The 13969-nt window shown below is 42.1% G+C and overlaps 1 protein-coding gene across 1 annotated transcript; it reads left to right on the forward strand.

Moving 5' to 3' along the window:
- The first annotated feature begins 11207 nt into the window (after positions 1-11207).
- LOC146275260 (SCAN domain-containing protein 3-like) lies at positions 11208-12087 on the forward strand. The gene is made up of 2 exons (XM_084703704.1): positions 11208-11630; positions 11713-12087. Exons 1-2 carry the CDS (start codon positions 11208-11210, stop codon positions 12085-12087), a joined length of 798 nt encoding a protein of 265 aa, XP_084559830.1.
- The last annotated feature ends 1882 nt before the right edge of the window (positions 12088-13969 follow it).

Genomic DNA, 13969 nt, shown 5'->3' on the forward strand with positions numbered 1-13969 from the left:
GCGGGCTGACCCGGGTTTCCCAGACTCCGTTTTAACTTTTGCGTCTGGCGGTGTTTTAACTGGGTCCCCGTTGGATCTTGTGACTTGCGGACCAACCTGGGCAGCCTTTCTGCCTTTCGGGCATGACCCTAGCGACTTGCGGGGCCTGTCTTGTATGGCATGTATGGCCATAAAGACATGTATGTATATTTGTACATAGTTTGTTGATCACACATGGGAAGTTTGTCATGTGGTTGGTGGTTACGATACACACCAGTGCCCAACAGCTTTTGCGGTATCTTAACCGTGTTTAGTGGGTGTTCCAGAGGTGATACCCAATCACCATCAGTGTTTACATTGTGACTGGTGATATCTGTTCACCCTAGCCACCTCACAAGCAGACTGGCCTTCTTAGCTTCACCGCTCACATGAGGCAACAGGGTGTTTTAATCCCAAGGAGTTTATTGCAATCGCAATGCTTTTTCCTCCAGAAATGCACATTTGAATCAGGGTCAAGGAGGGGATTCAGCTTCACTTAACCCTGAAAAAAATGTTTTACATTCACAACAACACTCATGATTCTGAAATGTATGATTATTGTGTTTACCATGAAAATAACCTTAGATTTAGTCCTAAATGAATAACAAATGTGTCTAAGAGTATCCATTTTTTTTCAATTACCATTTCAAAGTAAGAAAGTGCCAGAATTGAATTCAGCATCCTCTAAAACCTCAAAAAAGACTCCAATATTGTAAGAAGTGGCCATACAGTGCAAAATATGTGGTAAAATTGGATGATTATTAGGGGCCAAGCAGCAGAGAAGCTGCTGTGGCACCTATTGTTTTTGTTAGTTTTATTATTATTATGCATAGCGATTGGTGCGAAGTTTTGAAATTTGGCACACTGATTTGGAACGGTCTCCTGATTATTGCCAGCAAAGTTTCATGTCGATCCCTGAAGCTCTATAGCGCCACCAAGGCGTCAAAGTTGGAGGTGCGTTTACGCCCACAACTTTTGAACTATGAGACCGTTTTTTTTAACCCTTTTTTGAACCCTGTGAAGTCATTGTCGTCATGATGGTTTTTCCGTTATTTGTTTTTTAAGAAATTGCTACTTTTTCGAATTCGTCTTAGGCCGTTGCTCTAATTTTCATGAAAATTGCAACAGATTATCTTCAGACCATGCCGACAAAAATTTACCAAAATTGTATCGATGAGTCAAACCGTTCATGAATAACGTGCAAACAATTTTGACAAAGAGACGCCAAAGCAGACGTGAGGCCTTCATTTTTTTAATAATGTAACTGAACACAGTATTTTCCATCAGCGAGAATAGCTCACTGGGATAAGACGGGCTGCTTTAGAACGCAAGGTCGTAGGATCAAATCCAGCCACAGTTGTCTAGCATGTCGCGACACTGGATTATCTGTTTAGCAAAACCAGGTATGCCTCAGTAGCTGTCTAGCAGTATAATCATAATGGTAACGATAATGTTTCATTTTCAGGGGATTTACAGTCAAGAAGAAGCTGATTTATTGTGCTTTGTAGATATAACGCTGCTACATGTAGCCAGCGCATTTTGTCTCAAAATGACGAATGTTTTTTATGAAAAGTTTTTCTTTGCTGCTTTAGCTACTGAATTTCCATATCGAATGATGCTTGGTCCCTTTGATTGCTGTTTGCAACTATATTTATAATAATTATTATTATTATTGAGAGACTTGTTGCTCCTGTTGGGTTGTTGTAATTGTCTTAAAATTAATGTACTCGCTGTGAAATATATTATTGTTGCTTGCTTTTTCCACAGGCACACTTGCATTTTTGAGGTTCTTACTGATTAATTGTAACTTGTCTAACTACATGCTCTTATTGTTCATCTCTTTGGGACTTATTTGGTTTCACAATGTATGCTACATGTTTGGCTACCCGCAAAGTTTGGGGCTATCTCGTTGTTATGACCAGTGACCTATGCACTTTGGTAAAACTATCTTTTGGAAGTTGCTTTGGATAAAAGCGTCTGCTAAATGCATGAACAATTAAGCTAATAATGCCAATTATGCTAATTGCTCGACATTGCTTGCAAATTAGCATCCGGCACTTTCTGTAAACTGGGGACCCATACTTCACATTGCTGCAAAAAAACTTTGGTGTACTCAACAATTCCGGGTTCACCTAGTTGGCTACTAGACTAAATGGGAACATTAGCAAATTGCTGATTTACCTGAACTGAATGAGAACAAGGATAAAGGGCTTGATAATCCACAGTTGCCTGCCTTTATTGTAGCAAGTTTTACAAATGGTTGAAAACATTCAGTTATTTTAAGGCAATATTTAACCATTTTGTAATGAACGTTATTATGCTCATGGCATGACAAATGTAACTAGAGAGGGTACAATTTCTGAGGAAATTGTAGGGTGTGCTTGCTTGCGTTGGTTGCAGGGGTCCGTATTTAAATTTTACAACTGATATTTCTGTGTATTTTATATAAAAATGCATATTTATAAAGATTACATACATTTAAAAGCATATTTTTTTCTGCTCATTTACAACTCAAAATACTAAGAGTGAAGAGTAGAATGAAATAGTTGTCTTCTCATTTCCCCTGCATGATCAGCCACCTCTAGTTGAATCAAAACAAATACATTTGGCAGACCGGTGTAAAAATTGACCTAATCTCTATGATTTAAACGTCATTGTAAGTTTTTCCCTTCTCGTGATAATTTCAGGCACTCATATTGCATTCATTCATTAATAAAGAAGCTTAACAAAGAACCTCCATGAAAATAAGCTTGACATTTATCTAGGGGAAAATCCCTCATTCATAAAAATGTCAGTGGTAGCGATCATTGTAAGTAACAAGGCAGAATAAGATAAGCCCTGTGTGGAGAAGCTGCCCCGGTAAATTGTACTACTAATCCTAGACTGTGTTCGTCTTGGTAGCGATTGCATTGGTTGAATGCGATTTAACGTTACTTCCGTTGTGCAGTCGAGGCTGAAATGAATTATTTTCATGAACAGATTGACAAAGTTTAGGCTGTGGCAATGGAGTTCAGGTTAGTAGTCACTAGTCAGATAGTTTCACCTATTGAAAGACTTTTGATTTAAGTAAGGGTATTAGTGCCGAACATGTGTCCCGCTGTTTGACTTCCTACTAGTACTGTAAACTAGCCTGACGTTCCTGGACATTTAAAGACAATGGGGTACGTAAACTTTAAATCTGTAAGAGTATCATGTCACAAATTATTCCAAGTTGTACATGACACGTTTTTGGATTAAGTTTATTAGTTTTTATTTCAGGAAACATACAGTTATTGGCCACCGGCCCATCAAACTCAATGAAATGCCCGATACGGCGATATGGATCTCAAGGAAAGTGCGGGTGTTTGCAACTTCAGGTACATGATAACAGGCAATGTACTCACAAACAAAACAGAACACTGAAATGCCTATTCAAATCTCTGAAAACGTTCACAACCAAATGTTAGTCCTATTTTGATTGAACCTATTTGCTATTATCATTTGGTACTTAGGAGACTTTGAGAAAGCCCTGAGGTGGAGCAAGAAGCTGAGTACAAATCTGCCATTGAGACGGAAGATCAAGCTGCAACACAAAAAAGACAAGTCAAACGTCTGCACAAATTTGTGGACAGTAGTGGAGGTATGTCAGCATGTGTTGTATTTTGTGGTACATAAATGTGTGTAGCACTAAAACATCTGTTAATAATTACGTGTATTATAGTATAATATACAAATAAAAAATGGGCCTGTGCAACAGTGTTTCATCATTTGAGTTATGTTTAGATGAGGAGCAGCCATGGGTCATGGAGGAGAGGCAAAATAAAATTAAAGGTACATTTGTTATTGTACTACAAGACAGCTACAAAAAAACACAGTAAGTGGCCAGCCGCTGTAATATAACATCATGTATGTGTGACGGGTATGTAACAGCTGTAGCCACGCTCCGTCACGACAAGGCTCGCTCGCCACTCACAGGCTCGAACGCACAACCTCCGACTTGCCAAGTGTGACCACTACCAGCTACGCCAAAGAAAAGCTAGCTATTCGTTGACACGGGTGGCCTATTACATACCTAAGGAGTGAGTTTCACAGGTTCACACCCGTTATATATGCTCTGCACAAGGCCTGGTTCCAAATGTCCATGCCATGGAACCAACAGGGGGGTCTAGTACATTGTCCTTGTAAAATTGGGGGGGGGGGGGGGGGGGGGTGCAAGTGATAAACTCGACCTGGGCGCACAATGTGCCAGAACCGCCACTTATCCTTCTCTAGTACATTGTCCTTGTAAAATTGGTACTGGGGGTCATACAACTCCCTATGCTTTCCAACTTCAAGAAATAATTTAATATCGTCCATCTCATTGAATTTCTCGCTGATTTTCAAAATTGACTTGGGGTTCTCCCTCTCTCTGCACGCGTATGTGTTGTGTGCAACGCGTGACAACTTGTTTCTCTCAAACAAACAAAACAACTATGGGCATGCTGGCTCAACAGATCAATCCATTTATTTTCATTCGTTTTTATCAGGGTACCCACATGGAATGGCTGTTTGTTACCAACATTGTGTAGTTAGGTTTTAAATAGAGTGAATATTGTACGTAGGCCTCCGAAGTAATATCAAAAAAATAATTAAAGTCTACAACTTTACAAATTTTCACTGTAGTCTACAATTAATGTAGTAAAATCTTAATAACATGCTTTTTTATATAAACTAATATGGTGTATTTCATCATCTTGCTGCCAATATCGCAAGCGTCTTGCAAAAAAATTCGACCACCTGCCGAAATGATCGCTTCAGATTGTAGGTAATTGCGGCACTTCGCAGCCAGTGTGGTCCAGTGTGCCCATTTGACATAGGCACCAAATGAAAAAAGGCGGCGCTTCGCTGCAGATCGCAGCCAGTGTGTCCCAGGCGAAAGTATGTTTTGTTCAGTTACCTCCAACCCCCGTTTTGAGTCGCCGGATCTACCTGCCCATCTGCGCTCCAGGACCCTGTGTGGAGAAGCTGACCCTGGTAAAATGTGCTACAAGCAAGCTAGCCTAGCCTAGCTGCTGTTGCTAGCCAAACTTCACTAAGGGGATTGTTTGAATGCGCCGGAAATGAAAAACGTTTAGGCTGTGGCATTGAAGACAGCAACGCACCACACAAGCTTGAGTTTAAAGGAGTCATTGATTGCAAAACCGATTTAACCTTGTCAGTTGAAGAACGACAGATTGGTGGGTAAAATGAACATACAGTGAACCTCAAAGTCCATTGACACCTCTTTCCTATGCAAATCTCAAAATGAAAATGAGCTGTAAAATGGTAGCTTTTCAACAAAGCCACCAGACTGAGGTCAGTCCAGTGGCCCGCCTTTTTGGCTCTGGTCTGTATCTTAGTCACGGCCAAAATGTACATCCAGACCAGCCCACTCACTGATGTTCTTGCCCACTCCGAGGTAGCATAGATCTCCGATACTAGATTAGCTGCGCGCTGCTCTGTGTAGGCAAACGCAGGACGCAGGCTAATCAAATGAATGACTATGCAGAGGCAGAAATGTAACAAAATACAGTATGGTTTATTCAATAAATATTTGGTCGCTGATGTTGAATGAGATAACTAAACAATAATTCACACACATACATTCACACACTGCCATCAAAGTAGCGCCCCACCATGGTATACAGGCCACGAGTAATCAGTCTGACAAACCAATCCCCAATAAAAAGCATCACCATCTGGATTAACACACTACAAATCACTCCATTTAAGTGGACAAACAGAATCCAGAACAATGGGAATCAAGGCTCAAACACACTCCACACAATAGTGTTTTGGGGATCTCAAACACACAAAATGTCAGAAACAGTCAATTTACTGGACCTAATGTTTCCAGAGGGTGGTAACACCCAGATGGCAGTTAACCAAAAAGGACACACATTCATACAAACAAAGGGAAACAAAAACCCAAAAGAAATGTGTTGGTGGCTCTCTCACAGCCTCCAATTACAAACAAAATAAAGTATGGAAAAACAGTTGTCAACCACTTCGCTATGTGTCTTTCCTAATAAAACACAAAAGACATCAGGTTCAGACTGATCTCTGATACACATTACACATAATATCTACCATAACAACCTTTACATGATTAAGAAAGAAATACACAACTAAAACCACATACCTTATTCAGACTTCCCGCACACAAACCTCAGCCAATGCGCCAGCACACAAGCAACGCTCAGTCTGCAATGACAGATTTAAATGTTGCGTTAAACAAGCGCTTTTGTAAGTGTTACATAAAACAGATAAATCAAAACCTACCAGTGTTCGTCCCGCAACACACAACCACGGGCAACACGCGCCAAACAATTCAAACAACTTAGTCAGGAACTGCGTATATATACACCCCACCCCTAAGAGGGCATGTGCCTAACGCGCTGCAAGTCAGCCCTACCACAGACACCCCTTGCTTAAAGTTCACCGTCCCAGTGAATAGTAAATGTTTACCTATTGCGAAGGCTTAAAGGGAGTGAGGGTCATGTTCACTTCAGCCAACTTGACAGATAGTGCTTGTGTAGCCTGTGGCAGGCAGAAGGGATTTGAGTGTTGCCCAGCTGTGCTGCGGGTGGCACGTCTGCGGGATGGAATGGGGTCAGACTCCGACTCCAACCCACCAGGGGACTGTAGTGTGGGGGTGTCCGCACCTGGGGGTGTCCGCACCTGGTATACTCTGGGCCAACCCAGGTCCTGTACTGGGGTTAGCGGAGGCAGTGCTCACTGGTGTCGTGCCCATAGGCTCTGTATTGCTTGTGGGGGAATGCATGTCCAGAGCATTTTCTGAGCGAGCAGGGGACTCTGGGTTAAGTATCAAGCATGGGAGAGTCGGATCTGCAGGGCCCTGAACATTTCTCCTGGTGTGGACTATGGCTCCCCCGAGTTGGGCTCCAGCATCAGGGCTGTCTTGGCCTTGCCTCCTCTGCAGTGTTAATTTTGGCAGCTATTTTTGATTTAGTCTTAGTATATTAGTCTTTAGACACATATAGTCATTTTAATCCTTCTTAGTTTTAGTCTAGTTTTCGTCTATGAAAACTCAAAACATTTCCGTCTAGTTTTAGTCGACGAAAACTAATTCAATTTTAGTCTAGTTTTAGTCACATTTAATAGCCATATTAGACTCCTTTTCTTCCCTTCTCAGTAGGGATGTGCATCTCCATCACTGAGGACGATGCAATACACAACTCGATGCACTGCCAACGATCCGATACATTAAAGATACATAAAAGCAACTACTAATGCGATATGATTCACCCCTAGTGCGATGCAGTGCGATATGACAAGATGTGATTCAATGAGATGCGATGCAAAAAAATGTGATGCTATGCAATTTAATATGGTAGCCTACATAATGATGTATTTCTTTGTCAGACAGCAAATCATCAATTAATCATCAATTAACAAGTGAAAGTTGTACTTCACATATTAAACAAAGTCTCTGACAAAAGACATAACATCAGGTCTGGACCTTGCCTTAAACTAGTCCTTCTTTCCTGATGTAGGTTATGTGTTCTCTGAATGTAAAAAATGCTAAACTATTACTGGTATTACAAGCTGCTGTAAACACTCATTTAACACCACACACTAAATTGAACTCATGTCCTACTTTAAGGTTTTTCTCAATGACTCAGCCATCTCTCGTCTTACTTTGTCGTACACAACAGGGATTTGTTTCTCGGAGAATATAGAATTCCTATTCTTGCTGGAGCTAGCCACTGACTGTAGCCATAGCTGAATCCAAGGGGGAGGCAGACGTCTCCACACAAATACCATGTAGCCTCTTCAGATAACTACCTAAATTAGCCGTGCTGCCTGTGTACGTTATAGCAGCACCCGACATATCTTGCCAATTGCATGGGTTGATAACAGTCGCCCGAACACACTTCTAACTCGTGCGAAACTTGTCTGAGAGACTTGAGGAGAATCAGCCACTGACAGCTGTAGAGATGAGAGCGCGCTTAGTAAACAGCGAGGAGGAATCTATCTAAATATACAATTATTGGAAAAAAAAGTATTGTGACTTCGTCAACCACCAACATTTTCGTCTCGTCAACGAAAGTTATAATATATTTAGTCATAGTTTTTATTTTCAAAGATCCGTTTTCGTCATGTCTTAGTCTCGTTTTAGTCATGGGAAAAAGGTTGTTAACTAAAAATTTTCGTCATAGTTTTCGTCTACGAAATTAACACTGCTCCTCTGGTGATCCTCATAAAGCTCCTGGACTGCTGGTGTGGGGTGGCTGGCTTTGGGATGTGATGTCTTAGCCACTGTACAGCGGTCACACTCTGTTACCACTGTCAAATGTCATGCCACATCTGGGGCCAATAACACCTCTGACGTATCAAGTCTGTAGTCCTGTCAACCCCCTGCTGGCCATGGGGGTTGTGCAAGCTAGTGAGGACTTCAGCCTGTAGTGAGTGTCTTTGGCAATATCAGCTGCAGCACTGGGTCCCTTGATGGAGGGACCTGTATTGCTCTGTACATAACCCCCTCTACCCCCTGTATCCGTGACCACTGCTTTATCAATTGATTCACCTCCTTGGGTTCCTTCTTCCTTTCTTGACGTGTAGGTGGTCGGCCTCTGTCATCTGGATCAACACACTACAAATCACTCCATTTAAGTGGACTAACAGAATCCAGAACAATGGGAATCAAGGCTCAAACACACCCCACACCATAGCGTTTGGGGGATCTCAAAAACACACAAAATGTCAGAAACAGTAAATTCACTGGACCTAATGTATCCAGAGGGTGGTAACACCCAGGTGGCAGTTAACCAAAAAGGACACACATTCATACAAACAAAGGGAAACAAAAACCCAAAAGAAACATGTGTTGGTGGCTCTCTCACAGCCTACAATTACAAACAAAAATATAGCTGCAAGCAGCAATGAAGGGGCCAAGCAGCATTTGATATGGAATTTCAGTAGCTAAAGAAGCACAGCAAAACCTTTAATGAAAAACATTTTTTTTTCGCAACATCCTTTTTGGCAACGCGGTGGCGCTACCCCGAAACTTTTGAATTCCTTCATGGCGTTGCGCAAGAACGTATACCGAGTTTTGTAACGATGAGCCGATGCGATTGGTAAATATGTCATTTTGACACTAAATGCACTGGCTAGATATAGCACTGTTGTATCTACAAAGCACAATAAATCCGCTGCTTCTTGGCTATACATCCCCTGACAATAAAATGTTATCGTTGACATTATGATTATACTGCTAGACAGCTACTGTGGCATACCTGGCTTCGCTAAACAGATAATCTGGTTTAAAGACTTGCTTGATGACTGTGGCTGGAACTGATCCCACAACCTTGTGTTTCAAAGGAGCCTGTCCTATCCCAGTGAGCTATTCTGGCTGCTGGGAACTCCCGTGTTTGGTTACTCTATAAAAAAAAGCTGTTTCTCCCGTAGCGAGCTTTGTCAGATTTGACCCAAGAATAAACAGCTGTAATTCAGTCATATTTTGACATATCAAGGTGATTGTGGTAGGAAGATGATTAGATGACATGCTCGTGATGACATTATCAAATCCATACGGTAAACCGTCACAGAGACAAGACCTCACGTCCGCTTTGGCGTACTCTTTGTCAAAATCGTTTGTGCGTTACTCGTGATTGGTTTGACTCATCAATAAAATGTTGATAACTTTTTGTCGGCATGGTCTGAAGATGATCTGTTACGATTTTCAAGAAAATCGGAGCAACGGCCTAGGACGAATTTGAAAAAGTAGCAATTTCTTAAAATACAAATGACGGAAACACCTTCGGGACGACAATGACACCATAGGATTCATTCGAATCGTCTGCATCTACCGCATCCAATGAAACCTCACTCAAGATCACTCAAGATCGGTCTCATGGTTCAAAAGTTATGGGCGTAAACGCACTTCCAACTTTGACGCCTTGGTGGCGCTATAGTGCTTCAGGGATCAACATGAAACTTGGTGGCGATAATCAGGAGACAGTGTGCCAAATTTCAAAACTTCGCACCAATCGGTTCTATGGGCTGCCATAGACTCCTAGTCCTAAGTATAATAATAATAACAAAAAACTAACAAAAACAATAGGTGCCAGCTTCGCTGCTGCTCGGCCCCTAAATATAGCTGCAAGCAGCGATGCGGGTTCCTCCGCAAAATATTATAAACATGTACACTGTAGATTCTACAGTGTTGCCCATTACGTCGATCGCGATCTACTGCTCGATCGCAAAGGCATCGTGGGTAGATTGCATGGCATTGAAAAAAAAGTTGGCGCCAGCCTAGCATCACAAAACTCTAGCAAGCTAGCGAGTAAGAAAGGGGATAAAAATGAGTGGAAAAGCAGGTCCAAGTAAAAAGCTGAAGACCTACCACTACCATACGGAGTGGGAGGAGGACTTCTTTTTCACAATGTCATTTTCGAAGTGCGTTTGCCTCATCTGTCAGTCTACAATTGCTTTACCGAAGAAGGGAAATGTGGAGCGCCACTTTCGGACTGTTCATAAAAACTATGACACAGAGTTCCCTCCGAAAAACTAGCTGAGAAGGAGAAAGGTGAAGGAACTAAAATCACAGCTGTCCAGACAGCAGTCATTTTTCACACAGCTAATTTCAAAGGCAAGGGCGGCCACTGAAGCATCGTTCCGGGTGAGTCACTTCATCGTTAAAAACAAGAAATCCTTCCAGGATGGAGAGATGGTAAAAGAAGCATTTGTTGAATCAGCCGACTAGTTGTTCAGAGAAATAAACCACAAATACTAGCTTCGATCAAAGAAGTACAGTAACACGGCGCAGTGAAGCCATGGCTGAGGATTTGACCCAGCAACTTTGGAAGGACATCGCAGATTGTGAGTGTTTCTCACTGCAGATGGACGAGTCTACAGACGTGAGTGACACAGCACAATTGTGCATTTTTATTCGGATGGTCTTTACTGACATGACTGCAAAAGAGGAGCTGTTAACAGTACTGCCCATGAAAGAACACACGCGAGGAAAGGACATATTTCAGTCTTTCAAAAACGTTATCGAGACAACCCAGCTCCCAGTCTGCAAATTGGTGTCCATCACCACGGATGGCGCACCCACCATGGTTGGCCGCTCGAATGGATTTATCGGCAAGTGCAGGGAGGACGATAATTTTCCGGACTTCCTCAATTACCACTGTATTATACACCAACAAGCATTATGTGCAAAAATGCTCAACATGAAAGAGATAATGGATGTGGCAACAAAGATCGCCTGTTCTATTCGGGCCAGATCTCTTCAAAGACGGCTGTTCCGTGCACATCTGGAGAAGGCTAAGTGCGACCACTCAGAGTTGTTGTTGCACACCGACGTGAGATGGCTAAGTCGGGGGAAATTCCTGCCAAGATTTCGAGAGCTGTTGCCGGAGATCAAGAAGTTTTTCCGTGAAGGTAAACATGCAGATTATAGCCAACTAAATGACCATCAGTTGCTGCTGGACTTGGCATTTTTAACCGATCTGACCAACATGCTGAATGACCTTAATCTAGACCTGCAAGGAAAGGACAAAACTGTGATCAATATGATCAGCTCAGTTAATGCTTTCAAACGCAAAATGCAACATCTCTCCTCAAAGCTCCACCGCCATGATTTGGTAAACTTCCAGAACCTCGTGGCAGAGCTGGAGACACGAGCAGTCATGTGCGCAGCTTGACAGTGCACGCTACCCTTTCCAGGAAGATGCTGAGGTTGTTTCACTGGCATCAAAAGTTGCAACACTGTTTCACCTGAACTCTTCTGGAGTGGAGGATGAGATTCTGACACTTCAAGTCGACATTCAGCTGAAGGCCAGAGCTCATGGACAATTCTGGAACTTACTCACAGAGGACAAGTACCCCAACATCAGGAAATGTGCTACCTTCTTGACTGCATTATTTGGCTCCACTTATTTCTGTGAGTCAGCCTTTTCCCACATGAAGATCATTAAGTCCAAGTACCGTTCCACCATGACTGATGAGCATCTGGAAGTCGGCTTGAGGCTGGCTATCAGCAGCTACTGTCCGGACTATGCATCCCTGGCTGATTCCATTCAGTGCAAGTCATCAGAGTAAGGTAATGACAAAAAAAATTACAGAGTTGTATTGTGCAATATAGGTTGATGCAGTAATGCAAGGTACACCAGCATATACTATATAAATATATAATATAATATAATATATTGTAGCAGAGAGTCCACAGACAAAGCATGGTACCATCCACACCTTCCCCTACCCCCGACAAGGGAAGGGTCCTTCCCCATTGTCCTTATCTCCCAGAGTAGGAGCTTCAAATTCCTGACCCAGCATGGGGTCAGGAACAGAGACCATGGTCTCACATTGTCAGAACAAAAGGAATTACTTGAAGGAACTTACTTGTGTGGACTTACAAACATTTTCTAAAGGACTACATGGCTCATGGACACTAATTCAAGGACAGTAGTCGATGTGTTAGAATGTGTTTGTCTCATTTACCTAGAACGTTGTTAATTGATGTTTGATTATAACTTCCCTTCAGGTATAGTTAAATCAGTCAATCTTGGTATCAAAATAATTGTATCATACTAACAAAACCAGTTATGAACGTTGTATTGTTATATTCTGAAGTTTGAGCATTCCATGGACTTTTGAGATAATGGAACTCAAAACTATCAGCCACTTCACACCTCTGGGCAGGTCCCAGGACAACGCCCAGGTGGAAGTAACTGACCAATGAGAGAGGTCACCTTCACAGGGATGACCCCCTGTTCTTTGGGGTATTTAACCCCCAAACGTATAATCACCCCCGCTTGTTCGTAGGATAAACTTGTGGGTGAACGCGTCACTCTCTAACCTATTCCTCTTAACCTGCACCTTCACTGAGCGCCCGGAACTTTGACGAGAGATTCCGATTCTGTTCGTTGGACATAACGAACCATTTGACTCCGTTCCTCAAACCGACAAAAGTAACTGCGATTTGCAATATTTCTTATTTGTGACATATTGGCATGTTGTGATTGAATTGTTGATGTTTGATTGTATTCTACAAATGATTTGACTTAATCATCGTTAGGTCAGTTTCCATTGATCGTCCATTGTTACTATAGAAGCCTCTTCCTATCTCTACCTCTTCCTCAACTTCTCCCCTCCCCTCCACACGCGCTCTACGCAACCATTGTGTAGCGCGCTCTCATTAGAATTTAGGCCTACTGTACTGCTTTAGCCCAACTAACCCATAACTTGTCTGGTATGTGTTCACAATAATTACATTCTCTTAAATAAATCATTGTGTATAATACTCGCTTATCTCTCACGTTATATGATCTGCTCTACTTTCATAGAATTTACTACTTAAGATTAGACTGATTATTACGAGTGCTATTATTCGATACTATTAAACAAGGTTTCCTCTGTCCCTTTCACGAATCAGAGGTGGTGCCCCAAGAACTACTATACTTTATTAGAATTTAAGTATTACTAATCTTAAACGAGCAAACCACGCTACAATATTTATAAATAATGTGTTTTGCATTTTTAGTGGGCGGTAGATCACTTTGACTCGGTCAAGTCATAAGTAGATCTCAGGTTGAAAAAGTGTGTGCACCCCTGCTCTACATGATTAAGAAAGAAATACACAACTAAAACCACATACCTTAGTCAGACTTCCCGCACACAAACCTTAGCCAATGCGCCAGCACACAAGCAACGCGCAGTCTGTAATGACAGATTTAAATGTTGCGTTAAACAAGCGCTTTTGTAAGCGTTACATAAAACAGATAAATCGAAACCTACCAGTGTTCTTCCCGCGACACACAACCACGGGCAATACGCGCCTTAGTCAGGCGGAAACGGCGTATATATACACCCCACCCCGAAGAGGGCGTGTGCCCAACGCGCTGCAAATCAGCCCTAAAAAAGTTTTGAATTATAAGGATATTGAAAATGGACCACCACTGTTGTAAATGCTGTGTTCCAGGCT

Source organism: Hypomesus nipponensis, chromosome 8 (genome assembly GCF_054491055.1).
Source record: "Hypomesus nipponensis isolate SF chromosome 8, ASM5449105v1, whole genome shotgun sequence".
Taxonomy (NCBI): domain Eukaryota; kingdom Metazoa; phylum Chordata; class Actinopteri; order Osmeriformes; family Osmeridae; genus Hypomesus; species Hypomesus nipponensis.